This window comes from Truncatella angustata (assembly GCF_020726525.1).
Source record: "Truncatella angustata strain MPI-SDFR-AT-0073 chromosome Unknown BKA67scaffold_2, whole genome shotgun sequence".
NCBI lineage: Eukaryota > Fungi > Ascomycota > Sordariomycetes > Amphisphaeriales > Sporocadaceae > Truncatella > Truncatella angustata.
Genome location: NW_025763382.1, coordinates 4,642,282 through 4,669,744, shown reverse-complemented (window position 1 = coordinate 4,669,744; position 27,463 = coordinate 4,642,282). Strand labels below are relative to the sequence as shown.

Here is a 27,463-nt window from a genome sequence, read left to right as displayed (position 1 = left end):
AAATTTGTAAGAGATAAATTGCATGCGGGCATCGTCCTCCGTACATTGCCACTTTGGGGCGATCGAGTGAAGCTCCGAACTCCCAATTCCTAGCACGCGTCACCTTCCGTGTACCGGCTCCCTCTGGGCCACTGGGCTAGTTTCCTGTGTATACAAGAGCAAAGATATCTAGATTTGTAATTTCCCTGCTCTTTACCATTTTCTGTTACAAGTCACGTCTTGGTGCGGTTTTGCCTTGCCACCTGCACTTTTGTCAAGAACGTTTTCGATACAGAACCACATACTTGTTGCGACGCGATAATTCCGAGCAGTGTAGATCTGCAGATATCTCCCGTCGCGATGTATCCGGGCCTGGCGCTTGCGCTTCTTGGGGCCCTCGTCGCGGCCAAATCGTACCAGATCCGTGCTGTCCAGGATCCGATCTTCCACTACTATCTGCAGGCATACCCGTCAAACTGTAAGTGGCGAAGCCCGGCGCGCCAACGTTGGAACATGAGGAGCCCCTTCTTTCTGCGGCTTTGAGAAAGCAAGACCACCTCATCCTGACATGTTTCTTCCCCTTGTGTGTCGGATACGAGAGAACATGGGAGTCAAAGGCTGACGGTGCGCACAAAATTAAGTGTCCATCGCGGTCATGGGCCCCGAGTCCTCCTCTGAGTATTTCGACATCGCGGGCACCATCGAGAGCACCAACACGACGCGGTATCTGAATATAGGGTCGGACAGCACGAGCTACAAGACCCTGACGTTCGGCAGCTCGTCGAGCACGAATGCGTGGGCGCTCGAGGGCGATACGATTATCACTGGTACAGGAAGTACCTGGGGACGGCGTAAGTCCTCGAATTTTGGTTCCTCCTCCATTCAATTCATCCGGGATGTGTCCTTTTCGAGACGAGGGAGGAGTCACGACGAAGGAAGCCCAAGCAGCGTTTGCTGCTCCGGTGAGAAAAGAGAATGATGACTACATAAAGCAGTCTGGAGCACTAATGCTGACTCGGAACTGTAATAGAGCTCAACTTTCTGGCCTGCCAGCTGGATACGAATTACTGGCAGCTCTACTTCCAGACGGGAAGTGACGTGCCGAGTGGGAAGACTTGTAGCAATTACCAGACCATCCATTTGCCCTGCCTGTGCTGAGTTTGACCGAGTTTTGGAAATGGCACCAGGGAGGTTTAGTAGAAGTAGAGAAACATCAACCTATATCATGAACGAAGCACAGTCGTTTCTGTGAGGGTGTCATCTCGTCGTGGGTGGTCGTGAATGCGAAATTCTCCCCGAAAAGGGCGAGAGGTGCTGTGAAAATTCACGAATACGCACAACATTCTGTGGATCTTGTTCGCAGCCGTGTTTTGAGAACATCAAGTAGGATATGTGTTTCTTCTTCATTTGTACAAGGAGTATACACGGTAATGACGATGATAATCGCGCACTACCTACTCATAGTCTGAGCCGCCCCTGAACCCGACCAAAAACGCCATTCCGTGCTCACTATAGTATTTGTTGTTGTTGTTGTTGCTGTTATTGTTGCTGGGTGAAGACCATATCGGACAGTGGCCGCAGTGAGTCGGCCATGTCAAATGGTGCTGGTGAAGCTCCTCCAGCGTAGTTGTTCATCTCGATGCCGTCTGGTGTTCTGCCGGCCCCGCCCTGCTCCAAGCTCGTGACACCAGCGGCCATGCAGTCGTTCCCGAATCGATGCAGCGTTGGGATGCACTACCATACCGTGGCTAGAACGTGTCCTCCAGACAACCGATCGTCTTTCTCTTGTTCCTTGCGATCAAGGCTTCTTGACACCGGAGACTCTCTCGTGGAATCTGGACAGATGGTAGTTGATTTCGCTCCTCTTCGCGGCTGATGGCTGAGGGCCGTCCATGCAGGCTCTCAGGGCCGTCTCCATCTGCGCACATCCGGCTGTGTTATATCCTGCTGAAGCCCAGCATGCTAAGGCAGTATCTCGTGTCAGCTCAAGGGGAAAGTGCCAGCTGATGTGCAGGGAACAAAGAAAGGGAAAGAAAAAAAAAAAGGATTTAGACGTACCCAGTACCGAGGACATGATGGCCATGCAGGGCTGCTCCCCTTGACGGGTGGGATTCTTGACGCGCAAGACCTTGAGCGGGGGGAGCCGCATGGGCCTTTGTGTTCCTGTCATGGCGTGGGTGGTGGATTGTTGCCTTGGGAATTGCGACGATAGATAATCATTCGGGGTGGAGGATCACAACTAAAGGTACGAGAGTGAAGCTCACAAAAATCTTACAGTAGCTCTGAGGGCGCCGCCGGACCGGGGAGAGATGGAACAATTGTCGAATGGGTATGGATGGTCTGTGCGTAGCGCATCATGTTTTTTGTTTTCCCCCTGCCCCCTGAGGTAAGTTAGTTATGTAACTACTCTAACTCACAAGGCTGTTGATGTACAGACCTCCAGCAAGTTTTCTGGTCGTCACCTGCCACGAACAAAAGACTGTATTATATATGCATATACATACATATATATATATAGTATGTAACACTCCTTCATGCTAAGCTATGTGTGTCATTCGCCCGCATAAACACATACCATATGGTTAGGACAGAGCCTTTTGCTTGCCTGCTTGCCTGCTTGCCTGTTGCCTACCTATGCTCGAGGGGCCGTGCACGCCTTCGACAGTTGAAGCGTTCAGGGATGAATCACATAAGTTACATGCACATGCTGTTACGTTAGTCTGGGGAGAACAACTCCAAGTCACTAAAAATGCACTCCTTGGGCCAATGACGACAAGCGCTCTCCCAGTGGGTTTTTAGTCAAATATTGTCCATACTTGCTCTATACTGCATTCGCCATCTACCCTGATTTGGCTGATCTTTTGTCGCTTCTTTGACATCTCCCACGTTCTCACACAATCCAGCTATCTACCTGGGCAGCATCTCCTTCAAAAAATGTCTAGCGGGCTTGACTCCCAGAAGCTAAGCGCCGTCTTCAAGTCCAGGCCCGACATCCTCGAAAGCATCCAGAAGGAAGCCAATTCACCAGGACGGGTGAAGCTTTTCAATGACATTGCAAGCCATGTCTACCAACAAATAGGCGCCGAATCCTCGGAACCGTCGCTCAAGAGGCGGCGAGTCGACATCGATCAGAATGGCAGCTCCTTGACGAACGGAGCAGCACCCGCCCTCACAAGCGCCGACGTCGCAAATGAAGCAGTTCTTCTGGAGATCAAGGATATCTCCGTTTCCATCCCTCAGCGCAAGAAGTTCAGTCTTTGCTTAACAGCCCACCACATCTATGCGAAGGCCCCTAACGCCACCGAGCCCGTCCAGGGCATCATCTACGCCTGGAAGGACTTCGAACACGTCTTCTGCTTGCCTGTACCCGAGAAAGCCCAGGTGCAGTACAACTACGTGCTTCTTCCGCGCGGTTCTGCACTGGCCTCCTTATCCAAAGACAGTCCTGCGACGGCGGTTGAGCCCCTCGTCTTCACCATCTCCACAGCCGCCCCCAAGCCTGGCTCCATCGGTGGTCAGAATGCCAGCGCCGCGGCAGCCGTATCCGACTCCTATAAGCAGCTGTTCACATGGGCGATCAAGATGTGTCTGAACGCGAGGGCGCCGCATGTGCAGATTGTAGAGGCAGACCCTTCACTATTCCACAGTCAAATACGGCAGGCGCATCGACCCAAGGAGAAGGCCGTACACGTGGCTGCACATAGGGGTTCCAAGGATGGCTACCTGTTCTTCCTGGAGACCGGAATCCTGTGGGGTTTCAAGAAGCCGTTGCTCTTCATCCCCGTGGACCGCGTTGCAGCCGTGAGTTACACGAGCGTGCTGCAACGGACTTTCAACATGGTGGTAGAGGTGTTTACAAACGAGGGCGGTGACGCCGAGGCTACAGAAGAGATCGAGTTCTCCATGCTGGATCAAGAGGATTATGGCGGTATCAACCAGAACTACGTCATGCGGAAGGGGTTGCAGGATAGAAGCATGGCAGATCAGCGCAAGGCCAAGAAAGAGCTTGCTGAGAATGCCAAGAGCAAAAAGGGAGGCGATACTGAAAACGGTGGTGCCAACGGTGATGCGGAGGCCGGCGGTGGTTTGTCGGAGCTTCAAAAGGCCGAGCAACAGCTAGAGGACGAAGAAGATGAGGACGAGGAAGATTACGATCCTGGCTCCGAAGGTGAGAGTGAAGGATCGGGAACCAGCGATGACGACGACGACGACGACGACGACGACGACGACGACGACGAGGATGGCGGCGAGGAAATGGACGAAGATGAAGCAGATGAGGAAGATGCCGAGGCTGAGGCTTGAAGCGTGCAAAAATCATGAAATGGCGCATAAAATGTATCATAATAGAACTTCACGAATGTGACGAAGGAATAAGATAATATTAACGTGGCCGAGATGGCGGACACGCAAAGTCACGGCACCTGCTCGATTTTTTATCAACTTTCACCAACATGATATGGAATGACTTCGAAAGTCAGTAGACTTGGACGGACGCTCCGAATGGAAGACCAGCAGTATAGTATGGGATAGAGTGGGTTATAAAAATCACATCATGGTAATGTTAAAGTTTGTACGATCGCATGAACGTTTGATAGCTTCCGTGGTCTTTTCATGTTTTAGTGCTTGGCCAGGTCCAACTTACGCCCTCAAATATTCTGCGTCCATTTATGAAGTGATGATAAGTGTGTATAGTGATGTTCAGAAGCCTCACCAGTGGTCAAGTGGAAAAGGTAACGATTATTGTGTCACAAGGCCTTGAAAAGGGGTTGTTCGTCGGTGAGCCACCGTACGGCAAGCCACAATGACCTGGCCCCCCTTAGAGCTGTAGTGCCCCCACTATCTCCTGCTCCTTCCAGTGGTGCCAGAGCTTATTCACCCCACCTGGACACTTTGGGTACGAGGCCAGCAACATTTCCTCATCTTGGGCAAAACTTCTCACCAGCCCACAAGCTTTGCTTTGACGTATCGTGACCAAGCACTGTATAGCTATCTGTGACCACATCGCTCCAGAGCGTGTGACATCACAATGTCTTTCCCAAACATATGGCATCATCGCAAAGTGGCGGAGACATCTGCTAGAGGGTGTGATGTTTGCTTCAAGCCAAGCACCAGCGTCTTGGTTACACCTGAAAAGCAGGATTTCTTCTATGTATGCCCTGTACACCTTAAGGATACAAGGTTTGCGACGCCGATTGTCGACGAAGCGGCGATCGCTGCTAAGAAGAAGAAGGAGATGGACGAAGAGGTTGAGCGCGTGAAGAAGGAATATGAGGAGAAACAGCGTAAGAAGAAGGCCAAGGATGATGACAAGTCAAAGACAGACGAAAAGGATAAAGACAAGAAACCCGACGGAGAGAAAAAGGACGAAGCAAAGCCCAAGGATGAGGTTTGTTTTCAGTATAATCCTATACTCTATTCATCTCGCTGACCTGTATCCTGCAGGTCAAACCTGAAATCTCAACACCAACGGAAGAAGAACCTCGAGTATTCGCCCTTTCGAAGTAAGCATCAAGTGCTGACATGGAACCTATGAAGTTGCTGACGACCATAAAGGAGTTTTTATCAAGGACGCCTCGTCAAAAAGCAGCAAGCGGAACAGGCTAAACGGAACCGAGAGCGGCTCGCAAACCCCAGCTTCTTTCCGTCAGCCCCCAAAGGTGCGCCGTGAAACCGGAACACAAAAATCTTTTGCCAGATTGCTTTGCTCTCAGGCCGATTAGCAGCATTATCAGGGACGCCAGCAAGATACTGTCCCGGCAGTAACCTTCTCGTGGTCGAAACCTAACCCATGAGGCTGGTTCAGTCCATTGCAGGAGGAGAGAGAGTACTTACTTGGAAAGTACTCCCTTTTGAGTGTCATCTGTTAGACCAACATGCGTTGGGAGAGTTCCAATGCGACCCACTCACGGTTGGGTCGTATGTCAACCGTCGTTGTTTGGCTGTTTTCTGCGTCGTACCGCACCATCTATGCGAAGCATCGCATCGAAGCGTCGGCCGCCGACCCCACAACATCATCCGTAAATTATCGAAAGGGCTGCCACTGGTTCGCTATTACATGCAGAAGAAAGAAGTACGGTCTGTGCATCTCTAGGGACACACCCATTTCCCCGTGTGTAACCATTTTTGGATTGCACTCAGCAAGGATAAAAGCACACCTAAATCCGCCAAAAGATCTCTTCGGTTGGTGGGCCTAAAGGTGTCCAACTAGAACTCATAGTACTAGTCACATGATGATTTCCTCCCGTCATCCTGTCAGCCTTACAGGGCAATCTGTCGGACGTCATCACGCGGCTAAGGTATTCCTGGGTCTTGCCAAACATGCTTAGATCATCCATCCTGTTCTCCCTTGTTTCGAAATTTGTACCCCATTCGAGTACCCCAATACAATGCCCTCTATGTGCAGTTTTTGCACTTTCAAAACTGCCAGGATGTCACCCAGACAGTCTGATGTAGGCAGTCCGATCGAGTAGCTCGGCACGTCCGACCCCCTGAACGGGATTAGCGCTTACTGTGCGTTGACACAATGGCAGTCATGACAGTCTTGGTCAAAGGAGCGGGGTTTACATCCGGAGCGATGATACTTCATTTGTGCTCACTATGAGATTCTGTGCAACTCTCGTGGGACTGACTTGCCCGCCTTCGAGTGGCAAGGCAATATGCTCGCTACCATGCAACTTTCTGGACCCCTAATCAGCGTGGCCGACGTTCGTACGTATTGGGACAGTTCGCAGGGCTCCAAGCGGGTGCCTTGCTGATATGCTCGGTGCTGAACCTTGGATCCTTCCCGTCTCTTTTTACAGCAGTCGAGCACGCGGCGGCCCGAACAATGCAGGAGCATCCATTCCTGCCAAGAATAAAGTAAAATTTTAGAACCTGTTCGCGTCCCGGCCACTTTACGGGCCACCACATTGAAGCCCTTCAGAGCATGGTTGTGACACCCGACTGTCAGGCATTTCCTAAATGGCCGACCGATTGGCCTGTGTTCTTGTGCCCAGGCGGCCGCTTGGAAGGAACTGGACACTACGAGCGATCCCCTGGTCTTCGAACACCAATCGTGAGCCGCCGTCTCTCTCCTTTTGGGTTGGGCTCAAATAAAAAACGCACTATACAGGGCGAGTGGGCGAGTGTAACGCAGATACAGAGGCAAATAAATCGCTCGCGGCATGCATACCTACTGTTCTGAGGGCTCGTGACGTGCGCTCCCAAATGCCTTGTGACGTTACAATAATTTGGTGTCTTGGCTGTTCATTTCATCATGAACATATGCCGGCAGACCTTGTCACTGCTGAGAACACCCCTACTAAATTCCAGCCGGTTGTAGTTATTATTTCTCATTATGATAATGGGTATTCGACGAGCTATAAGCTTGGGAGTGGGCCCAACTCTTTATGCCCACTGCTTGGCAGCTCCCATGTCTTCGTCGTGTGGCAAAGCCAAACCCATTGGGATGATACAGTTCCCACCTAAGGTCATAAATATCGTACGCATCATCGAGTTGAATCCTGCATAGCATCGAATCTGCCGACTCGCCTACCTTCTCTAAATACAGAGGCAACCCTTGTACACCAGCACGGTCCCTGATGACTCCCCCCCACGCGTATAAAGCAAGAACAGACCTTTCACCCAGCGTCCAAAGCGGAACGTTGCTGTAAGCATCGCCGCTTGTGCGCGGTGTGGCTTCAAGAGCCCCATGTTTTGCTACAAGTACTCATGGTTTTTCTTGAACAGGGCCCTGGTTGACGTCTACCAGGGACCCGTCAAGGGCTGTTACTTTCCATCCTCGGCAAGGCAAATTGCGAGACCGGTGTACAATCTTTTCGGGCATTAGCCGAGTGCCTGCGAGATCAGATCAAATTTGGACTGTAGTCAATAAATACTAGGCTGGTGACTGGCCCCTCATGCATGACTCTGCATACATTTAATTGTGCCAAAGTGCGTCATCTACAACCAAGCGTGACATTTTTGGACACCAGGTATGAGTAAACCGTGAAACTTGAAACTGAAATACAACTTTGGGCAAAAAAAGTATCGACCTTCGGTCCCCTATGAGGTCCCCTCTGTGGTCTCCACATGGGATAGACGAGAATTACCAGCCCGCGAGATTGTCGGTGATTTGTTTACTGAGCAGGCCTCTGAAGTCTTGAAAGAGCGGTACGATGATGGTGATGAGATGAGACACTCCAAGTGCTGGTAGACTTTTGGGGGTTGTATCACAACGATTCAACATTGTCCCCGTGCCTGTTCAGTTTTGCGATACTTACTGCCGGGCCTGTGCAATGTAGTACATTCACCCCGACTGCTCATCTGTTTCTGCAAAAAAAAAAAAAAAAAAAAACCTCCCCCCCACGTTCGGACGGTTACGCCGCAGCTCTTGAGGATCCGGACCCCGGATCCGCATTACCCGCTCAGGGCCTAACCGCAACTATATCGATCCTTCAGGATCCTACACCGAATTGGGGGAGGATCAAGATGGAGGGGGGGAGGACGAGAAAGGCAGAGAGGCGTTCTTAGGTAGCATGCATCCTCGGTGCTTGATGGTAATAATCATGATTGATACATCCAGTTCTGGACTTTGGGCGGTGTCCAGATATCGGTGTTCGGATCTGGACTTTGCCATCGGCATGGGTTCCATAAGCGCGATTAGGACCACAAATGCAACGCAGTGTATCTTGCTTTTCTGTGGAAAGGAAATAAAGAGGGGGGGGGAGAGGAGGGAGGGGCTTGCTTTTCCTCATGCAGATCCTCGCAGCGCTCATGTCCGCTATATGCTGGGTCTGGGTCTGGGTCTGGGTCACTGGCGCCAAAGAAGTGGTGTTCGTTAAGTAACTCCTTGATTAGGAAAACGTTATACGATATCTCGGGGGGTTTTGCTGCTGCCGTGGCGTTTTGTCCATGATGTGGAATTATGATATGATATTACGTCCAGCTTCTTAGCTGTTTAAAAGTTCCTCAGCCATGCAGAGACAGCGGTATGCTATGATGTGTTACGGCAAGGGCCATGTTATGTGCACGGCTCTAAACATCCAGGTAGTTTACGTCTCGAGGATTTGCAAATAGGTGCCTGGTTTGAGTAAACCCCCGGGAATATCGGGAGTGGTTATACTAATTATTCTGGCTTGGACGGAAGTCAAACTAACCGTTAGTCTAGACTAGACTAGTTGGAAAGTACTGGCGCTTACGTGTGGTGCAGTCAGTAAGCGACTCAACAGTCTTGAAGTTTGGGGCTCGTTGTGATCGTCCTGAAGACCATGGCATGCACTAAGCTGGAACAGTCCTAAGATATATCAAAATCGTGACTACGAAGTATGTATGCTGTTCGCACGCAGGCACGCTTGTCCTCGGTTCAGCCCCACAAAGTGAACGCGATGAGTTGACCGTCAGCGCGATTCCAAAAACAGCACAAGTTTAAGCCACTAAGTTTGAATGCATGGGAAATATCGAGCTTCTATGTTTCAAGACGTGCCGATGTCAATAGCGACTCCGTTATCGCGGGATTTAAAATCAGCCTGCAGCGAAACACTTGGAATGGTTCCAGCGTCCTGGCCGCTGGTACCACTCCGAAAGTCGCTCAAGTTTGTTAGCTTGTAATAGCTCGTCCATGTTGGAGGACTTGTGAAATATCAGAGAAGTTTGGAGTCTCCTGATCATTATATTACTGTTTCGGGGTTTCACTGCGGGCAAAAGATCGTTCTGAACCATAAATCGTTGACTACACGAACAACCTTCTCTGGAAACAAGATTCGAGGCGTAGACTAACCGACGACTAGATTCACATGAGCGGAAGGCTCCTGATGCAATCATCGACAAGGAGAGATTGGCGTGTGGGGTTATGATACTTTTTTGTGTCATAATCGATGGCTAATTGCAAGAAGCTCATCTGTCAGAGCCGTAACAGGTAAACCGTAGTGCGTGATGAGCACACAGTGGGTGTAAGGCTAGATGTCGAGCTTCTAGGATCATACTTGGCACCTTCGTCAGATCCATCGCCGCTAGGCTCTCGAAATAGCGGCGGGTTAGGGAACATTGTAAGTGGCTGGATTGTGCGACATGCGTGCCGGTCCAACGTCAGCAACATCCTGGTTCATGCTGCTTCTTGTGAGCTTAGCAGCTTAGCTCGGCATATGGCTAAATCCAGGTGGGCTGCCAGATAACATGGACATCTTTCAATCAGATCCCGGGACTTGCAAAGGCAACGGAGGCAGCTATAAACATCCGTTCCGTCCCGGAGGCATACGAATCCCCAGACCCGCTGGCCGGGCTTCTACTTCATCCACTCGGCTGCGGTTCAATGAGAACGCAGGACAGACCCACTCCCTACAAGCGCACTTAAGTCCCTGCCAAGCAAATCGGCCGACAATGGCGTTGCACTTTGTATTTGGGCAAAGAAGACGTCCATCGAGAGACCCGTCCTCTAGGTAAGGTCGCATCCAGGAAAGGGTCTCGACGAAAATGTGAGGACAAGGCGCAGCTGCATCTCCAGTCTTGTCCGTACCATGATGCTCCACGATGAACTGTGAATTAGCAAGTTCGCGCCGACACTTCTTGCACCTCAGCTGCTTTTTCGGGACATTCGGCTTGGGTTGATCCTCCGGTGGCTCAGCTTCATCCTCAAACCGAATCCAATCCGCTTCCGGCGCCATTCCCGCATCCCGGGCCTCTCTCAGCTTATTTTCGTATAGCCATCTCTGATAGATCGGGTGATTATCCACGGCACTGTCACTATCCGCAGGGCAACCCATCTCCCACCACAGCTCTAGTTGCCGCATGAAACCAGGATTGGGCTCTGCGATCGGGCGGGATTCTTGTACCCATTTCAATGCTTGAGCTACTGCATCAGGCGCCGATTCTCTTCGTTGCCCTGTAGATGCTGCTGAGGCGGCAAATTGTTTACCACCATAACGATGCGGGTACTTGTAGAGCAAATAGGCCATGACACAGCTGACGGACCTAGACTTGCCCATGGCGCAATGCACAAAGACAGCCTCCGATGTTGGCAGAGGATTTTGGTCTGCATGGTCCGTGGCCTGGTCACCACTAGTGTCCGTTGGTACTTGTGATGGATGTAAACCTCGCTCAATGAAGCGTACAGCTGATGGGAAATGCACCAGTAGATCTTCGTCATCCATATCGTCAACATCTATGCTTATATGTTTGAATCGCTTTGCTTTGTCACCCCATCCTTCGAATGAATATTTAATCACAGATAGCACAGAGGTGATATTCTTTTCCTCCAGAAGTTCCGGCTTCCGAAGCGCAAAAATCCTGATACAATGTCAGTAATGCGTTCTAACCTGGCGCAAGAAGTCAAAACTACTTACCCTCCGACATAGAGGTCCTCATCGCCGGTTATTCTGTTCAATGCCATGGTGATTGGGTATGTGGTGCGATAGACGACTTGAGATCAGATGAGGGGATTTGGCACGAGCAGGCGAGATGTTCGTCGTGGAAAAGGAACGCCTCGGTGCGGGACTGCCAGTATATCTGTCGTAATAAGAATAACAGATGCGTTTCAATAGTTACGAGTCATGCGGCAAACGAATGGCAGTGGATTTGTGCGCACTGCAATTTTGCGGTTGCGTTTAGGCTTGTCGTCGCCTTAGAGCAGTTTTTCCTCAGTCATGTTGCCTCCCATAGGGCTGGTGCATCATGTGACACACTAGCCTCCACCCACTGTATTTAGGCAGGAGCGCCTGTAGATCTAGTGAATTCATACATTGCCTATAGCAGATTGGGGTTATAAAAAAGAAGAAAAGAATTTCCTTCTAGCCAGAATTTTGCTAGCAATTCACGCACAGCCAAGACAGTTGTACTCGTAATGGTTGTGATTTTTATTTTGTATATTCCCTTTTCCAATTCCATGTCTGTTCCAGACTTTGTCCTCCCACCCCGCATGCATGTAACTACTACTGGGTATCGTTAGTACGCGATTTGTACCTCCGCTAGACGTCGTACCCTTCGACGCAGTCAAGCCGATCAAGCCGAAGCTGAAATGCAATTCGACGCGATTCCCGCTGTAGGCTGACCTATAAGCTAGCTCGTGTGGCTTGACAGAATGTTTCCATAAGCAGCTCATATTGTTCAGCTGCAACAAACGTGACTAGTTTCCACTGCTCAAAATGTTTCATTGAGCAGCACCCAAAGTATATGCCTTTTGATCGGCATTGTCGTACGGCCCCATAGACCTCTGATCAACGTATAATTGGCTTGGACCGTACATCTCACATGGCCCCCAACATGCAGATATTCCCCGCAGGGGGACATTGCTCCTGCTGACGATTTGCTGGTGTATCCACCAAGCTGTCAGCAAACCCAATAACTCGTAATCCATCCACTAAGACAGCTCTCTTCGAGACGTCTCTGCAAGTCGCCTAAATCAGGCAACTCTCAGTCATCCACATAGTGCAACATGGTTCAGCCTATGTCAAATTCGGCCCTATGTGAGGTTGAAGTTGGCTACCGACTTGGGCCTTTCCGGAAGAACCATTGCATCGGCCATGGCCGCCGAGGACCAATACAAGCTCGACACTGGACGGGTGCGAACGGATGACTGTAGACAGAGACTTGTATCAGATTATATTGTATCAGCCCATCAGCCGAAAGAGAGAACCCCACACCCTCGCAATGGTTTGTTCTAACGCGGCTGTGGCGCTTCTTCCTCGATCATGCATGCCGTCTCCAGCATGTTTGTCCATTTACCGCTTGTTCCAGCGTGACTATGCTTGAGATGTTGTCGGAAATGATCTGCACGGAAGAACTTCTTGCTTGAGTTGCATTCTCGGAACTTGTGGACTTCCTGAAGGTGGCGTAGCCTGTCGTCCCAATCTTGTTCAGTTGGATGGCGAGCGCGGCCGGGTCCTCCGCTCCTTAGAAATTCCTCTCCACAATAGCCACAGGCGTCAGCTTCACCTGGTCGATTCGTGCTTTCATGGAAAGCCTTGTCGTATCCTGCAACGTGAAGTGCAGAGCATGACCAGCTGTGACGCCTGACATGCAAGCTGTTCTGATGTCGTTCTGCTTCGTTCTTATTTTTGAAACGATTCCCGCAGAAAGAACACTCGTATTGCTTCTCGGCTGCGTGAGCACTAGTCTTATGTCAGCAAACTGGATTCGGCAGAGACCCACAACGGCTTGGCTTGGCTTGGCTGCAAGGCTGCTTATGGGGGTCAGTTGGCAAACTCACCCTAGTTCTTCAGCTGTTTCGAATTTCTTGGGCTTCTTAGGGCAGCATTCGCACATGTAAAACCCTTGAATGCGTGAAATACTCGACTTTGGCAGCTCAGTGAGTTTTCGCGGTGAAGACAGCGGTCGACTATCGCTCACCTGACGTTGGTGCGGAACCCGTGACATGGCGGAACGGGGGGAATGTGTGAGTGAGATCGGTGTGCTGTAAGGCGAGTTGCACATGCCATCTACCGGCGACAATCCACTTGGGGATAGGCCGCCAGGAGATCGTCGGCCAAAAGACGAAGCCATGCTGGCTGCGCTCGTGGCAGTCATGGGTAGAGAATTCACGTAGGAACCACTTCGTCCGAAGGGGGAGGCCGCGTTTTGCGGAATAGTAAGCCGCGGCGTTGGTGACGCCCGGGATGCACCTTCGCGACGACGCAGCAATTCACCTGCACCTGGTAAGCCTTGCAGAGCAAAATCGTCCCCAGGTGGCGAGGAAGCTCGGCGTTTCTGGCCAATAGTGTGATAGTCCCCTCGAAATGCGCTCTCCTCAATGCGTAATCGTCCCATACCAGCATCCTCCATGGGGAAATCTACATCATCTCCGTTGTTCTCATAGCTGCCCTGAGTAGAGACAGTGACATCGTCTGCCACAGACCCGCTGTTCGTCCGCTTCGAGCGATGGGGCGGTGACCTATCGAAGTCGGTAGGCTCAATGGGTGACCGATAGTCAACGCCATATCCGTGAGCCGCTAAGTTCGAAGAATGCTGCCCTGTTTCACTTGCCGACGCATCACCGTATAGTCTTGAGTTCGAACGGATTGGCAATGACAACGAAGGTAGCTGACGCTGGTCCAAACTGTCGCGGCGCGAGGCAGGTTCATTTAGTGAAGAGCTGATGCCAGACCGCCTTGGTGGCAACTGGTTGTCTAGAGTCCGCCGGGCATCGAACTTCTTCAGCAGTGAAGAATCGTAATCACTACCGCTCGGTCGAAACTGAAATTGATCGTGAGTCATGAATCTTGTCTTGGAGGCAGCATCTTGAGATTGTCCCCTATCCAGACATGTTAGAAAGCGATCCAAGGAGATATCTCTTTGCTGAACTTCATGTGTGGGCGCTTACAGATTCGACGAGATACTGTGGTAACCCTCGTCCCTATGAAACTCTTTCCTAAATCCCCTAGGGCTGTGACCTAAGCTATCAAGGCTGGATGTTTGCGACTCCAATGAGAAACCGCCATTGCGGCGGTCCGGCGTTGGAAATCTGGAGGGTTCCGGCATGGGTCCAGGTCCAACATATCGTGGAGGAGGCAGTGGTGGAGGAGCAATGTCGTCCTCGGTTTGTCGGTGGTTTGGTATTCCCATGGCCATGGAGCCCGGCGCAAAGTTTGATGATGTAAATGGCTGAGAATGGGATGCGCTATATCGTTCAAATGGATGTGAGCGCTCGGTGTGTCCCCCACCTGGCTCCCTCGGAGCCCATGTTGGTATCGCCATCTCGGCTTCTTTTTGCCTGCCTGCACTACAGCTAGTTGATGTCCTGACTCTGTATAGTTCTTCCACAGTCCAATGACCCACTTGCCACGTTTATAATGTGTTGCGTGGCAGCTGAATCAGGAGCGCCTGACAGTAGTGGACACCTCCTTTTTTTTTTTTTCTTTCTTCCTTTCTTTCTTTCTTTCTTGGTGCAGACCTTATGGAGACCTCCCGGAGTGCGTAGCAGAGCAGCACATCGGTCGCACTTGACTCACTTTGCAGTTTCCTTGCTTTTCACTGCTTTAGTGGGACGCCAGAGACCGCCTGCCAATTGGTTTGTGTGTGGTTTGTTGAAAAATGAGGTGCAAAAGAAGGATTGGGTGGTGGCGATAGGTCGTATCGGCGGCTCCGAATGTCTTCGCTTTGAGGCGCAGTCGAAGAAGCGTAAAGATTGCTCTGCGGGCGGCTGGGACGCTTTCAAAGCATGTAATAACAATCAAGCATGACGTGAAGGGAAACTCTCTATACAGCGGCTTGGGAGGGGGGATTGTTTTAGTCGACTGAATATACGGTCCTGGATTACTGGCTTTGCGAACTTTTGGTAACCTTCCACTAACAAGTTACTTCGGGATGACTATGAATCCACACAGGTCAAAGGACAGGCAGGGACGGGAACGGAAACAGGAACAGGACGGGCGGGGATGGTGCTATTAGCCAGAACCGGTTCTGGGCAAGCAGGCGGTCAAACTGTGAACAGACAACAAAGCCCCGAAACGAAGTTGACTCCTTTCTCAGAAATAGAGCCGGCAACTGGTGCGTATTATGACGGTCGAGGCGTGTCAGGTATGGCGTTTCCCGGAGCGAAGAGACATACAATTATCAGTAGTGTCGCCGTACCATGTGGGAGGGGCCGCGATATTAGTCTAAAAGTCGAGGGAACAGTCTTCAGCCCTTTTTCGAAGAACAGGGTTCACTGGGCTGGGGGAGATGGGCTAGCACTAGCGGCCCTACAGGGAGACCCAGTCCCAGTTCCAGTGGTATGTAATGTACGTACATGCATGCCTACATCAGAACACCCTCCCCTGCAACTCTCTTTCCGAAAGGCCTCGTTGGAGGGTCTCTTTGGAGGGTGGTCCCGCATGCAGAGGGGTGCGTCGAACATGAAATCAGCGCCAGGGTGTGGGCAGAAAAGGGACCTGCCATGTCCTGGTTATTCACTCCTGATCCATCTTGTCCATCCAGTCCATTCGTGGGACAACCAGCGAGCCAGCATTGTTCTGCACATACAGCACAGTACCAACCCGAATGCGTTGGTGTGTGTACCTCAAGCCAAGGTACCTACCTACCTACCTGCCTGCCCTATGGCTGCAGCTTGGCTTCCCTATTCTGGCAGCATTAACCAGCCATTCCGCCAAAACTGCCCGACAAGTAACATTTTGAAGCGGGCAAAAGTACGATCATGCAATGCAGTCCCGCTGCCGCTACCGAGTATTTCTGTTGCCACTTGCATACTTTAAAAGGCATACTACATTTGCTACCTTGGAACCTGCCACGACACGCAGCATAAGAAATAGTAATAAATGATGTGTTCCGGGTTGCATGGTCGAAATCAATGCTCCATAATGTATGATAGAGTTGGCGCATGAAATGAGAGTTTCTCCAAGTCTTGTTTGAATGACCTACCAGTCTGCACAATGCCTGCTTGTCTGTCTGTCCCCATCATACATTATACTATACTATACCATGCCGTACCATGTACCCACAGTATGTGTGTACGCATCACCTCGCTCACATGAATGACGAGAAGCAAGACATACAAACCAGAACAGCTAATTACATTGATCCGGGGAAACCCGTGCGTGCGCACTTAACCGTCCCGCAACCCGGCTCGATGTCGTGTCAGCGGAACGTGTATGTAAAGCGATACCTACAGTAGCATACGATACATGATCAGTCAAGCTTGGATAAGCTGATGGTCGTGCCTACTAAATACATAGCTTCCGCCTGAATTCCGCTGCGGCGCGCCAACGTCCGCACGCTTCGTGATTTGTGGAGTTAAAAGAAAAACAAAGTCGCCGTTATGGATGTCTCTCTTGAACCCTGAATGAATCGGTCCCGCTTCCTTGTCTCAGCTTATTATCAATTACTTGTAGTGACGATGGCGACTAGTCTAGACTGAACTTCAAGCCGAGGCACCGTGACGTTTTACCGTTGCAATTTCTTGGGGGGGGGGGTAGCATTTGAAGAGGCATCCCGGGGAGAGCGCTTCGATGTCGATTTTTGACCAAGTGCAACCTATCCTGCGTGGCCCCTGTCAACAATTATCAACAAGTTCAGCCCTAGTCGAACTGTTTGTCACTGCCGGCCAAATAGGGCTTACATACTATCAAGAACCGACTGCCAGGCACTGTTGCATTCGAATGGGGCAGATAATTTGCCTTTCGTGTTGGTAGTATTCTTCCTGGGGGCTCCCTCGATTTTGTATTCACTAGCTGAACTCCGTGCCGACCGCACACCTAATGGTCTTGACTCATTGTCACAAATATCCAGCCGTCCCAACTCGTAACCACTGTTCACACCTAAGCATACGCAAGTGTCCATGTCGGCGTTATTGCCTAGTCCCCCGAATATACTATGCCATCTCCGTGCCTTCGGCAATGGGCAAGCCACCTTTCGTATGCACGCGTAAAGCGCGATCTATCTGGCGTTAAGTTTCCTAGTCCCGCAAACAAATTCCCACTTGGGCGAAGTTGGTCTCGATCCGTAGGCACTTGCCAAGGTGCTCTCAATCGTATGGCCGTAACTTTATGTATTATGTATTACTTGTACATGGTACCTACACCCAGAGGGCCATTGAGTTCGGGAGTATACCTTTCTTCAAAGCTTCCATACATTAGGGCTCCTGTCTTTCTTGAAACTGCAGCCCGTAGAAAGGGGTCAAACTTAATTATCGATTAGTTCAAGAACCTGAGCTGAAGCAGCAACCCCCGAAGTACTAGGCAATGAATTATACTAGATGCGGCAAACACTCCGTTGGAAATGGTTGATTGCCTAATAATCGCTTATAAATATTTCATGTCGAACGTTTGTCGATCTTGCGTCCTTTTTGACAAGAATTGTACGATTGTCTCATCGGAAAGATCTACATGTGCTAAAGACTTGCATGCGGCCCAATCAAACGTGACAGTATAGGTACTCTGTGCAAAACATGCTCATAGCGCAACACGGAAATGGATTCGATTGGAGCGTCTCAATTTGAGATGACAGAGCATCATCGCGATACACCCCGAGGTGGCCAGGAGATACTGGTTAGACCTAGTGAAGCGTTCGCGTGCGGGACCAGATATCATAGGAACATCCAGTCTTTTCTGGCGGTGGCCAAGAGGTGAAAGATCCAATATTATAGCATGACAGGGTTTATCATCAATCAGCCTCGTCTATCTCAGCCCTACAGCCCAGTCTGAGCTAAAGTTTGCCGCATGTAATACTTTAGGCTTCCGCCATGAAACAGGGATGTGTATTGCACGATTTGTGGTTGTAAAACAGCACAACAAACAGCCTTACAGGCATGAGATTGCTAAAAATCCCTTGCAGCATTGGTCAACGTCGGGTCACCTGCAGTGGCCAAGGATGCAAGTAACCGGCAATCAAAGCAGGCTGAAGCCAAAGAGATGCCAAGACTCAGCCCCAGTATGGGCTTTATCATCCAGCCAGTCCATTGACCCAAGAACATCCTACAATCGGTACGAAGAAAGTCATTTCGACTTGGCTTACATCCTTCTCGCATCATGACGCATTTCGCAAGGTTGCCGCACTTTCGATGCCCGGAGCAACTTTTCAAAGACCACGATCGCATTACTATGCACGCCGGACACCTGTAAAGCCATTGTTTTTGCTCAGGCAGAAATAAAAATCGTTGCGGAAGCATTTATCAGTTCGGACGTTTCTCCCCTTGAGATCTAGCTATGTACAGCCACAGCCACTAAGGGGACGAATATGTGGATGGCTTGGCGCTATCAAAGACATCATCGCAAAACATGTCACATATGTACCAGGACGCCCGCAGAGGAAATACAACAAGTCTCACGCGAAACTCAGCCTTTAATAAGACCGTAATCTGGATTTCAAAGTGGGGATTGATTAAGATATAAATAGTGAGTTAAAATGATGATCATTGATTTATTTACAAAAAGAAATTTTATTTTGTTTTAATCGAGAATTTTAAAAGGCTTCTCAATATATGAGTGAAGTTCTATGTTCTGGTCATGACTTGCGGGGACTGGTTACGACTTTCGGCAGCTCGGGATCTAAGGTTTCATATGGTCCACTTGTGGAGGTCCTGAAGACACCCAGTTTTGCCGGCATATTATTAACGTTTCATTGCAATTGACATGCCCCATACTTATCAAATCTGCCTCTGAACACTACGGACGATTCTTGCCAGCGGTCAAGAAAGACACAAAGGCCTTACCAAGTAGCCCCACTCGCTGGCGCATGCATTAGTCTAAGCAAGCTGGTAAGGTTCTTCACCTTCTAGAAGGTATCCAGTAGCCAGATTGCAGGCAAGCCATGACCAGAACATCACGGACGCACGAACGTAGCTATGCCTAAACGTAGTTTAGTTCAAAGCTGAAGTTGCCCCCAATATGGAATATCCCGTCAACTCAATTAATCTGGGGCTATCCTGATCACGCTTCTTGGCACAACACTACACACAGACTCACCGACTTCGACACCAGACAGTCTGTCTTCAGGCCGTTTTGCAGCACAGATCTTCATGTTCCCCACTAGTCTCCAGTCGTTAGAACATTTCTAGATCTTGTAACTCCTTACCAGAGCTGTAGCCGTCGGATATTTCTCATGGTTCAGTGATCATGGTGTCCAATGGTGAACTTCTTCATATTCAGCTCAGAACTCCTCAAGTCAGTAGCGTATTGGCGTAAGTGCAATGTCCACACTTGCCGACAAATAAGTTGATGATTGGCACGGCAAATCCTGCCCGGACATGTTGAGTCGTATTTTGATCAGTTGTGAGCGGGCCCGGTTTGACAAATTTCTGGTGGCTCTTGAAGTTTCATTCCGTGCTTTGCGGATACACCGTTCATAAGACAGGGCACCAAACCAATGCTACGGATGAGCCTGTTGGTCAAACGGATGCGGACTAATGCCTTGATTTTCTTCGGCTCACGGCGACATCCTCTTGTGAAGCGGAGGGCAAAATATGGATCACACATAAACTATTATCTCATCTCCGAGATGGCTTCGAGGGGTCATCCAATCAATGCGGTGACATGACAGTAATAAATGAAAACATCCTTTACCATGACAGCCCTGTCAGGCACATGTCGAATTTCAACAGTCCACAAGGGGAGCAAGGCCACCGCTGAACTGCCGAACACGAGGAACCCTGGTGATCACTGCAAAGCCACAGCCCTACGCGTGTCAGTCATGTAAAATCCTCTGCGAAAAGACGCATAGTTGTTGAATCGGTCTCCAACTGAACCGGTGGGGCAGCTCATTTCTGCAAGAAATAGAGTTCATGACAACCTCGCAAAACGACTATTCTAAAGGCCCCCGCTGTAATCGCCGACCTCGAAGACGTCCGAAGCTTTCTAGTTCCTTGTTGACAATAGTGCCGAGGTTTGTCTAAGAAAGTATTAGTCTTCCATTACGCTCACCCTCTATACCCTGGCAGGTCATCCTGGAAGCGTCCATGACATAGGGCCGATTCTGTGGTAGCGACTACCGTAGGTGCTGAATATCCCGAGTTACCGAGCGATCTTAGCCCCAGATCATGACTGCGCTCCATTCACAAGTAATAGGTTGGCAGGTTGGTTGGCCAAGTGTTGCATATCTCAGGTGCTTCGGGAAAGCGAGATGAGATGCGAGATCCGAATTGCTGCTCTTTGCCGTTTGGGATGACTGCTCCCGTCGTCCGTGCCGCCGCATGTGCAGACTTTCCACGTGCGGAATGGCAGTGCAAAGCCTGTGCAGCTCTTTGCAGCAGATCGCAAGCCATTCAATTTACGCAAGGCCCAATCGGCTGCCTCTCACTTCTACTTCGGAACTAGGTGCAACAGTATAAGCTGAAGCTAAATGGGCCGAGCCAGCTATTCGCGCAATACCCCTACCGACGATTTGCCATCGCCTTGGTTTATGGCATTTCTGTTCATCACACTTTAGTTGTCGAATCGTGACAACTGGAAATTTCTCGGTAGATGCTTTCGGTACGAGCCCCTGAAGCCCCTGAAGCCCCTGTCTTGGTGGGGTCTACAACTACCTGCGCAGATCAGTCGCCCCGCATCTGCCCCGCGCTTTCATTGAGTATCCTTGGCATGGTCCTTGGATTGTTTGCTTGTTCCTGGCTATTCGTCCGAAATAAGTCACGTATCATATCGTATCCAGGTCTACCTACATATCTTACTCGTCAATAAAATCACGACTTACCAGCAACATCCTACGTTACATGGCATTTAGTTGTTCTTACAAGTAGAATCTCCTGGGTAAAAGAACTTCCGGTATGGACCTGAGTATACTGCACTGCAACTTAGCCAACTTAGGTAGCTCACAATGTCACCCCCATGCACATCCGCGTGCTGCCTCAGGTGTATAACAGTGAGATCTACATTTATCGACAGTCAGGTTCTCAATGCAGCACTGTCAGACTTCTTGCGAATACTTTGGCGACGCCTTATGGGATCAATCCCGATTCTTTCTCGTGGCACTCTGCCGAGCACCCTTGCGTTGTTGCTGATACTGACTTGTGCTCAGGATTCTCGCATTTGTGCCCATTTTCAATGCCGTGGCCGGATGAAAATTGCATGCCGGTCTTCTCTGCCTTCTGGTTGCTTCCGATCTCCAGTATCCTGTTAAGGGAGCACCGCCCGTGTGCATAACATGTCTGTCGTGTACATTCTTGGGGACTTACAGTACGTCTCGGAAACATACAATCATCTCTCAGCCCTAAAACCTACATGCTGCTTCTCCGACGCGAATGGGATTAAGCGGCAGAGTTGCTTCCGGGTCACAACACTATGTCTGACATTGACGTTGAACAGACCTCGACCAGGCTTTGCAACAAACTGCCCCCTCTGCCTCTCCCCCCGGTGCTTTGTCCGGCACAGCACTTCACCAAAAGGGCTGCAGGTGGCTGATTGTTTGTCTCCATAATTTCGCAATAGTGATGAGCTATGCTGTCTTGGCTGTCTATTGGTCGTCTCACGTAGTTTTCTGCCCAGGCAGCATCTTCAAGTTGGTTCGCTTTTCTAATGCAACAATTCGCTAGTCCATACATGATAAGCCATATTCTCCAACTGGTTTTTCGCTGATTACACCATTGATTGACTACGACATGAAAGGGCAGGCGCACCCCTTGGAGCAGGCCAACAGGCATTGCTTTCTCCTTCACTAGCCACCAGGAGTTGCTTGTTAGCGAATAGGTGCTATGGCCAGTACAGTACTCTATCGACATGGACATTTCATAATGACGTGAAACGTTACTCATTATGAATAGAGTTGGTTTAGGTCGAAAGGACTTAATCGCGGGGATCCCTATAAGGCTTATGCTAACAACCCTACAAGGCTGAATCAGATTTGACGCAAACGCCTTGGCTTAGTTTTTCATTTTTAGCTATATCGTGGGCGTTGTGTACACCCTCGTCCATATGGCGCGCATTGCAACGATTGCGAAGCTCGCAGCCGTATTGAAATCATGAGCTCAACCATTCAAAATGTCCATTCTCAAAGAACTGCATCGAGGCATGTTATCCCGTATCTAGATCTAGGTGCCTCGGCTTTCCTGATTGGGCCAACCATCGGACAACGGGTCTCAAGCTTACCACTTGTGCTGCATGTCGCAGAGTCTTTTCTTATGTTAGATCGTATGACCAAAATTTAAACTTTACGACTGCCTTGGGTCGCATGGATGTAGTTTGCCGATCAATGATAATTCAGTGCCGCAAGAGAGAGGAGAAAACCAAAATCACACATCGGCTTTGAAATTACCATGCTCCGTCACGAGTCAAGGAACCAAACTTTCGGGACAACCACGCGCGTTTACCTACCGTTTGCGAACCCTGCACCTTGACAGTGAACCTTCATATATTAAAATATTCGTTCATCAATTGATGTGGCCGCAATGGTGCCGAAACTGCCGCGCTTTCACGAGGTCATCATATCATCTTACTCATGTACAGGTAAAGTATGGGGAGGGCGGGCATGATGTTTGCCTGCCTTCCCAGACAACTTGTTGGGTGTGCTTTACTGTGTCTCTACTACACGTAGTTAACAACCCGGGCCCGCGTTTTTCTCCCATGGCTCCATGTCGCCAGTCCGGTACTTTGGACGCTGTGACTTGCACTATCGCGAGATACGGCATTTTTTATTTCAAAGGTTCACAAACGCATATCACGGCCCGATGTGAATGCTTTTGAGTCATGCACCATACCCAGCAATACCTGTATGCAGCCCAACGCCCAGGAACTTGCAGTAGTGACACTCACTGTAGCCTGAAGCTCCGGGTGAGCTTTTCCGACAGGGCAGATCCATGGACTCTTTCGCCTGCTTTTTTTTCCAGAACATTTCCATTTTGGGGTCTTACCATGAATCCACATTCATGACCCGGACCAGAGATCCTCATGTCGATGTCTAATCGTAACAGACAAACGACATCTGTCTCCTCTCGGTCGAACTTGAGACATACGAACTGTCATTTCGCCCCCAGGCCACTGGTTCTTCTCAGCTCACCGACTTGTGAACGCTACGTAACATTCGCCATTCGCCGTTGCCTAGGCCGCAGTAACAAGAATTGCAACAAGACTAGTCTCGGAAGTCGGGAATTGGATCGCAACATTCAAGGAGTTCTGCAGCAATCTTGTCAAGGGAGCTTTCATGTTGCTGCGCATATTCCCTCATCGACTGCAAATAATCAATCAGCGACTGCACGTTTTACAATTTCATGGTCGCGGCGCGCCTTCTGTGGAGTACGATCTAATGCTGCTGGCGCACGAACATTCGTTATACACCAATGACGCTCTGAAACTCAAGGCTCGTGCCCGTTATCTATACTTATCGCTGCATATCACAGAGGTCCTATACGGCATATCTAAGTGGCCCATCAAACTGCAGTGAATCGTTGCATCCTCCGGATGAGGACATCAACGCGGTGATCCCCCAATCGAGATGCAATGCTCAGCCGTCGTTGCCCCTCGGAGGTTAGAGTCCAACACAACGATACACTCCGGATATTTCGGATATTTCCCAACAGGTCTCAAAGCTGAACTTGTCCAGTTAATCATACCATCCTCGTAGCCGCGGCTACTACTACTATGTATGTGATAGTACAGCACGCCGATGAACCATTGTCCCGGCTTTCGATAGAATGCCCACGCTGCAATGCCTGAGCTTACGGAACATACTGCTACAGGCCACGGCACGCCCTGGTCGGCCCCATCCGAGCGTGCAGGACAGGGCTGTGGCGGGCCCCCGAATATGATATTTCTAACTGGATTCGGAGACTGGGCCGATGATAGCTCCCTCGCTTGTAACAAAGGACCCTGTCCGCTGCTGCCCCGTCCCTATGCATTCATTTTCACATGTTGCAAACCCCGTCCGCATTACAGTAGTGCGACAAATTCGCCTGGGACAAAATGTACCGAGTTGGGCAAGCTCACCTCCAAAGGTGCAGCTCCACGGAGGTTCTAATTGATATGAAGGCGCTAGAGAGCTGACCCATGTCGATCTGTGCAGGTGGAAATGGCAGAACGCAACGCCTGACAAGTTGGGATGGGACCAGAAGTTGCCGGCCGAGAAGTCGATGGGGCTGCTGTCAGCGACACAACCACGAGAGCCTGCACCCCTGCATGCTCGTCTAGGCTCCTGTCGAAGACCCTCGACCAACCTAGGATCACGAGGTGCTGCGGCTAAGACTGATATGGATGTATAGACACGAGGCTTGAGCCTTTCAAGGAAGCCCAAGTGATATGAGTGGGCAGCTCGTAACAGCAAACGACAGTGATACGAAGTTGCGGCGTGATAACAAGGCGCTATTGTACATGGAGAAAGAGACTAAACTAGTAGGAACAGATCTGGACTTGCACAATGCATAGTCGCCATGTGACTAGTGAGCCTAGGGAGTATAGTCTTGGCACCATGCGGTTGAGAGTAAGCAATACCCTGCTCTATCGGGATGGTCGCAGAAAATTTAGAGTCAGAACAGCCAGTGTGCTTCTCGCTTCATTTCTGTGACAAGAACCTTTGGTCAATGCGGTGGCCTGGGAGGTCAATGTACAAACACCTGCAGCGTGGTCTTCTGTTGTCTGTCCATCATCAGACCGCCAATTTTCAATGAGAGGATAACGCATGCTCCAAAACGTATATGGGCGGTTGAATTTTAAAGTCATTCCTCAGCTGCAGCTTCAGAGAACACTCGTATATACCGTAAGTAAAGAAGCAGCGCTTCATACGTCCCTTTGACGATCCTGACTACATCTTCGCCATACAATCAAAGCTGGCAATCCGTCAAGGAAGGATGGAAAACACTCAGACTCTCTTTCCAAGAAGAGGCGAGGCATTCATGGGCGTTTTTTCTTCTTTTTCTTTTTCTTTCAAATAGCTGAGGAACGGCGTGGTTCGTGGCGAATTTCACAGCGAAAACTAAAAAAGCACTCCGACGGTTTAGTGTATACATATTGTCCGAACAATCTATTCCTAGTATTAGGTCTGGCTTGAAATATTTGTTAATTATACTACAGTAGCCGCCCGCCATCCGATTGTCCCCTCATGAGAAGGTTGAATGACCTGCTCATTGCGCAGCTATGCGGGTTTGCGGTAGCTGCGTACACATATATGTACATGTATGTTGTACGCTTGTAGACAGCCATTACGCTCGCATATGCTTCACAATAGGGTGTTATATCAAGTCTGTCTCGGTTAGAGAACTACTGAGCCTGTTGCACCCATCATCAGTAGGCCGTGATACGCCTTGAACAGGGGACGCCCCGGTGGGTGTACGACTGGAAGCCTCAGTTCCTCGTATTGCACAAAATTAACTCGACACCTTTCAGATCGTATATCATCGCGATATTAAGGTTGGTTTCAAGTTAGAGGCAATCGTCAAGCCTGCGTGTGTAGTCGTGGCCCTGAAACGATCTTGGATCCCTCTCTTCTTCTGATCGCCTAAAATCAATCAAAGTAGGTCTTTCCTAATTGTTCACTCCACATCAATAGACTAGATAGCTGCTTAAAATACAATAAGATTAATACTTTGTCTAAACACAAATGACTGATGGTCCCATGTCTGATTCCTTCAGCAAGTGGTCCTCGAAAGCAATGAGTTGTCCACTAAATGGCCAGTCTAGGTGGCTATGTACTCCTGGCCATATTTACTCCGAAAATCTGAGCATCTCAGATCCTGTATCATGACTATGTTTTTTTCTTCTTTCAAAAAAGCACATAACACAAACAGCATCCTGGCAAGTCGCGAGCCGATATGCATAATGGCGTTTCTAATTAAAGACCAGAAACAGAGGCAAGACGTTGCGATAGAAATCCTCCTGCAAAAAGAAATATGGAATACAGCTAGCTGATCGTTAAATTGTAGTAATTATATAGCCTCGGGCAAAACTAGAGAATCCTTCTAGTGATCATTTCTAAATGGGGTAGCCGTGAAAGCTACCCACCAGGTCGCCAACGTAGTTGTGTCGCATTCCGAGTGCTATGCAACTCTATAATTAGTCTTCTTATGACATGCAGGCTATGGATTTAAGGCAAATAGCAAAATACGCTATACAGCACATGCTTAACCGGATGTCAAGGAGGCCACGTCCGTATGATCCTACTCGTCCTACTGCTATGTACTCGGGACTCGGGACAACTACATATGTCCCAGAGCCACCAGAACTGTAGTGAATGCGACAGACTAGCCGCACGAGATTTTGGCATTACGCCAAAATTTGGAAACAGGTTGCGATAGTATGCAACCTGCAGCCTGCGCCACTCCCACCTACAGTAGGCCACGATAACTGGGCCATCCTCCCCTTTCCGCAGTGGACCATGACAGCATCCTTCGAGTCAAATGGAATGTTCTGTATGTCTTCGGGACCGACGACTGCCCTACAGGGCTGTCAGGCTTCGGTAGAAGACCAAAAAAGTCCGCTTGGCGCTAGATATTTACCATAAGGGGAAAAGAAACGGCTTGCCAATGCGCAAGTCTCTATCCGACGTTCAAGGGCAATCTGTGATTGAACATCGGATGTTCGTGAGCAGTTAGCCGCCACGATTGTCCAAGACGATGTTCAAAAGTTCCAATTTTGTAAAATTTCCGAAGTGACAAGGGTGTCGGACAGACAAGCCGATGAAGTTCCATTGATGCTAAGTATTGTTGCGAAGAAGTATACCGCATCCTTGCGCTATGTTCGGACTGGCAGTCAGTTGTCGTTCGTGAAAAGGGTCTCCACTCACATATAGGCCACTGACTGTTTACAATCGCAATATATGACTTCCGGTTCTCAAGTGCTTACTCAGAACTTGAATTCTAGTGACGCCCGTTGTTTCGATGCTCGCTCAAATGTTCCCGTGGACCCATACCGTCGACGCCAAGGCTCGAAGGATTCTTGATCTAACGGCAGGCGATTCTAGTCTATTTCCAGTTGCGTGGAAGGATTCATCGGCCAACTAACCCATGCTTTTAACAACATCTCTCAATGGTGGGCCAGTGACTAGCATTAAACGGAAGCACACCGGTGTGTGGTTAAGCCGTAGCCACGTCGCCCAAACATAACGTCTGCCCTTGCGTGAAGCTCTGTCCCATAGTAAGGACGACAGTACACTCCCAACGGCCGCC

The 27,463-nt window shown here is 49.8% G+C and overlaps 8 protein-coding genes across 8 annotated transcripts; 5 read left to right on the top strand and 3 right to left on the bottom strand.

Moving 5' to 3' along the window:
• Positions 1 to 339: 339 nt before the first annotated feature.
• On the top strand, positions 340 to 1,137 carry BKA67DRAFT_655876 (uncharacterized protein; the record flags this gene model as incomplete). Its single annotated transcript, XM_046106842.1, has 3 exons — positions 340 to 457; positions 621 to 830; positions 1,010 to 1,137. 3 exons carry the CDS (start codon positions 340 to 342, stop codon positions 1,135 to 1,137), a joined length of 456 nt encoding a protein of 151 aa, XP_045961858.1.
• Positions 1,138 to 1,777: 640 nt separating this feature from the next.
• Positions 1,778 to 2,149, bottom strand: BKA67DRAFT_655875 (37S ribosomal protein Mrp10; the record flags this gene model as incomplete). Its single annotated transcript, XM_046106841.1, has 2 exons — positions 1,778 to 1,941; positions 2,038 to 2,149. The coding sequence occupies 2 exons, from the start codon at positions 2,147 to 2,149 to the stop codon at positions 1,778 to 1,780; spliced, it is 276 nt and encodes a 91-aa protein (XP_045961857.1).
• A 764-nt stretch (positions 2,150 to 2,913) lies between these two features.
• Positions 2,914 to 4,281, top strand: BKA67DRAFT_655874 (uncharacterized protein; the record flags this gene model as incomplete). Its single annotated transcript, XM_046106840.1, has 1 exon — positions 2,914 to 4,281. The coding sequence occupies one exon, from the start codon at positions 2,914 to 2,916 to the stop codon at positions 4,279 to 4,281; it is 1,368 nt and encodes a 455-aa protein (XP_045961856.1).
• A 284-nt stretch (positions 4,282 to 4,565) lies between these two features.
• On the top strand, positions 4,566 to 5,555 carry BKA67DRAFT_555818 (VPS4-associated protein 1). Its single transcript, XM_046102114.1, has 2 exons — positions 4,566 to 5,365; positions 5,422 to 5,555. Exons 1-2 carry the CDS (start codon positions 5,006 to 5,008, stop codon positions 5,482 to 5,484), a joined length of 423 nt encoding a protein of 140 aa, XP_045961855.1. The 5' UTR covers positions 4,566 to 5,005; the 3' UTR covers positions 5,485 to 5,555.
• A 2,763-nt stretch (positions 5,556 to 8,318) lies between these two features.
• On the top strand, positions 8,319 to 8,804 carry BKA67DRAFT_555815 (uncharacterized protein; the record flags this gene model as incomplete). Its single annotated transcript, XM_046102113.1, has 1 exon — positions 8,319 to 8,804. Exon 1 carries the CDS (start codon positions 8,496 to 8,498, stop codon positions 8,799 to 8,801), a length of 306 nt encoding a protein of 101 aa, XP_045961854.1. The 5' UTR covers positions 8,319 to 8,495.
• A 1,377-nt stretch (positions 8,805 to 10,181) lies between these two features.
• Positions 10,182 to 11,344, bottom strand: BKA67DRAFT_532817 (tyrosine-protein phosphatase YVH1; the record flags this gene model as incomplete). Its single annotated transcript, XM_046099593.1, has 2 exons — positions 10,182 to 11,241; positions 11,298 to 11,344. The coding sequence occupies 2 exons, from the start codon at positions 11,342 to 11,344 to the stop codon at positions 10,182 to 10,184; spliced, it is 1,107 nt and encodes a 368-aa protein (XP_045961853.1).
• A 987-nt stretch (positions 11,345 to 12,331) lies between these two features.
• BKA67DRAFT_193710 (uncharacterized protein) lies at positions 12,332 to 14,983 on the bottom strand. The gene is made up of 4 exons (XM_046095369.1): positions 14,270 to 14,983; positions 13,300 to 14,200; positions 13,160 to 13,245; positions 12,332 to 13,061 (listed from the first exon to the last, which is right to left on the bottom strand). The coding sequence occupies exons 1-4, from the start codon at positions 14,641 to 14,643 to the stop codon at positions 12,611 to 12,613; spliced, it is 1,812 nt and encodes a 603-aa protein (XP_045961852.1). The 5' UTR covers positions 14,644 to 14,983; the 3' UTR covers positions 12,332 to 12,610.
• Positions 14,984 to 15,226: 243 nt separating this feature from the next.
• Positions 15,227 to 16,516, top strand: BKA67DRAFT_193534 (uncharacterized protein). The gene has a single exon (XM_046095368.1). The coding sequence runs from the start codon at positions 15,324 to 15,326 to the stop codon at positions 16,137 to 16,139; it is 816 nt and encodes a 271-aa protein (XP_045961851.1). The 5' UTR covers positions 15,227 to 15,323; the 3' UTR covers positions 16,140 to 16,516.
• The last annotated feature ends 10,947 nt before the right edge of the window (positions 16,517 to 27,463 follow it).

Coding starts and splice junctions, on each gene's coding strand:
- BKA67DRAFT_193534 (XM_046095368.1), top strand. CDS start 15,324: ATGGTGCTATTAGCCAGAACCGGTTCTGGGCAAGCAGGCGGTCAAACT.
- BKA67DRAFT_193710 (XM_046095369.1), bottom strand. CDS start 14,643: ATGGCGATACCAACATGGGCTCCGAGGGAGCCAGGTGGGGGACACACC. Junction 14,201..14,269: donor CACAGTATCTCGTCGAATCT/GTAAGCGCCCAC, acceptor ATGTCTGGATAG/GGGACAATCTCAAGATGCTG. Junction 13,062..13,159: donor GAAACAGCTGAAGAACTAGG/GTGAGTTTGCCA, acceptor ACATAAGACTAG/TGCTCACGCAGCCGAGAAGC.
- BKA67DRAFT_555818 (XM_046102114.1), top strand. CDS start 5,006: ATGTCTTTCCCAAACATATGGCATCATCGCAAAGTGGCGGAGACATCT. Junction 5,366..5,421: donor AAGCAAAGCCCAAGGATGAG/GTTTGTTTTCAG, acceptor TGTATCCTGCAG/GTCAAACCTGAAATCTCAAC.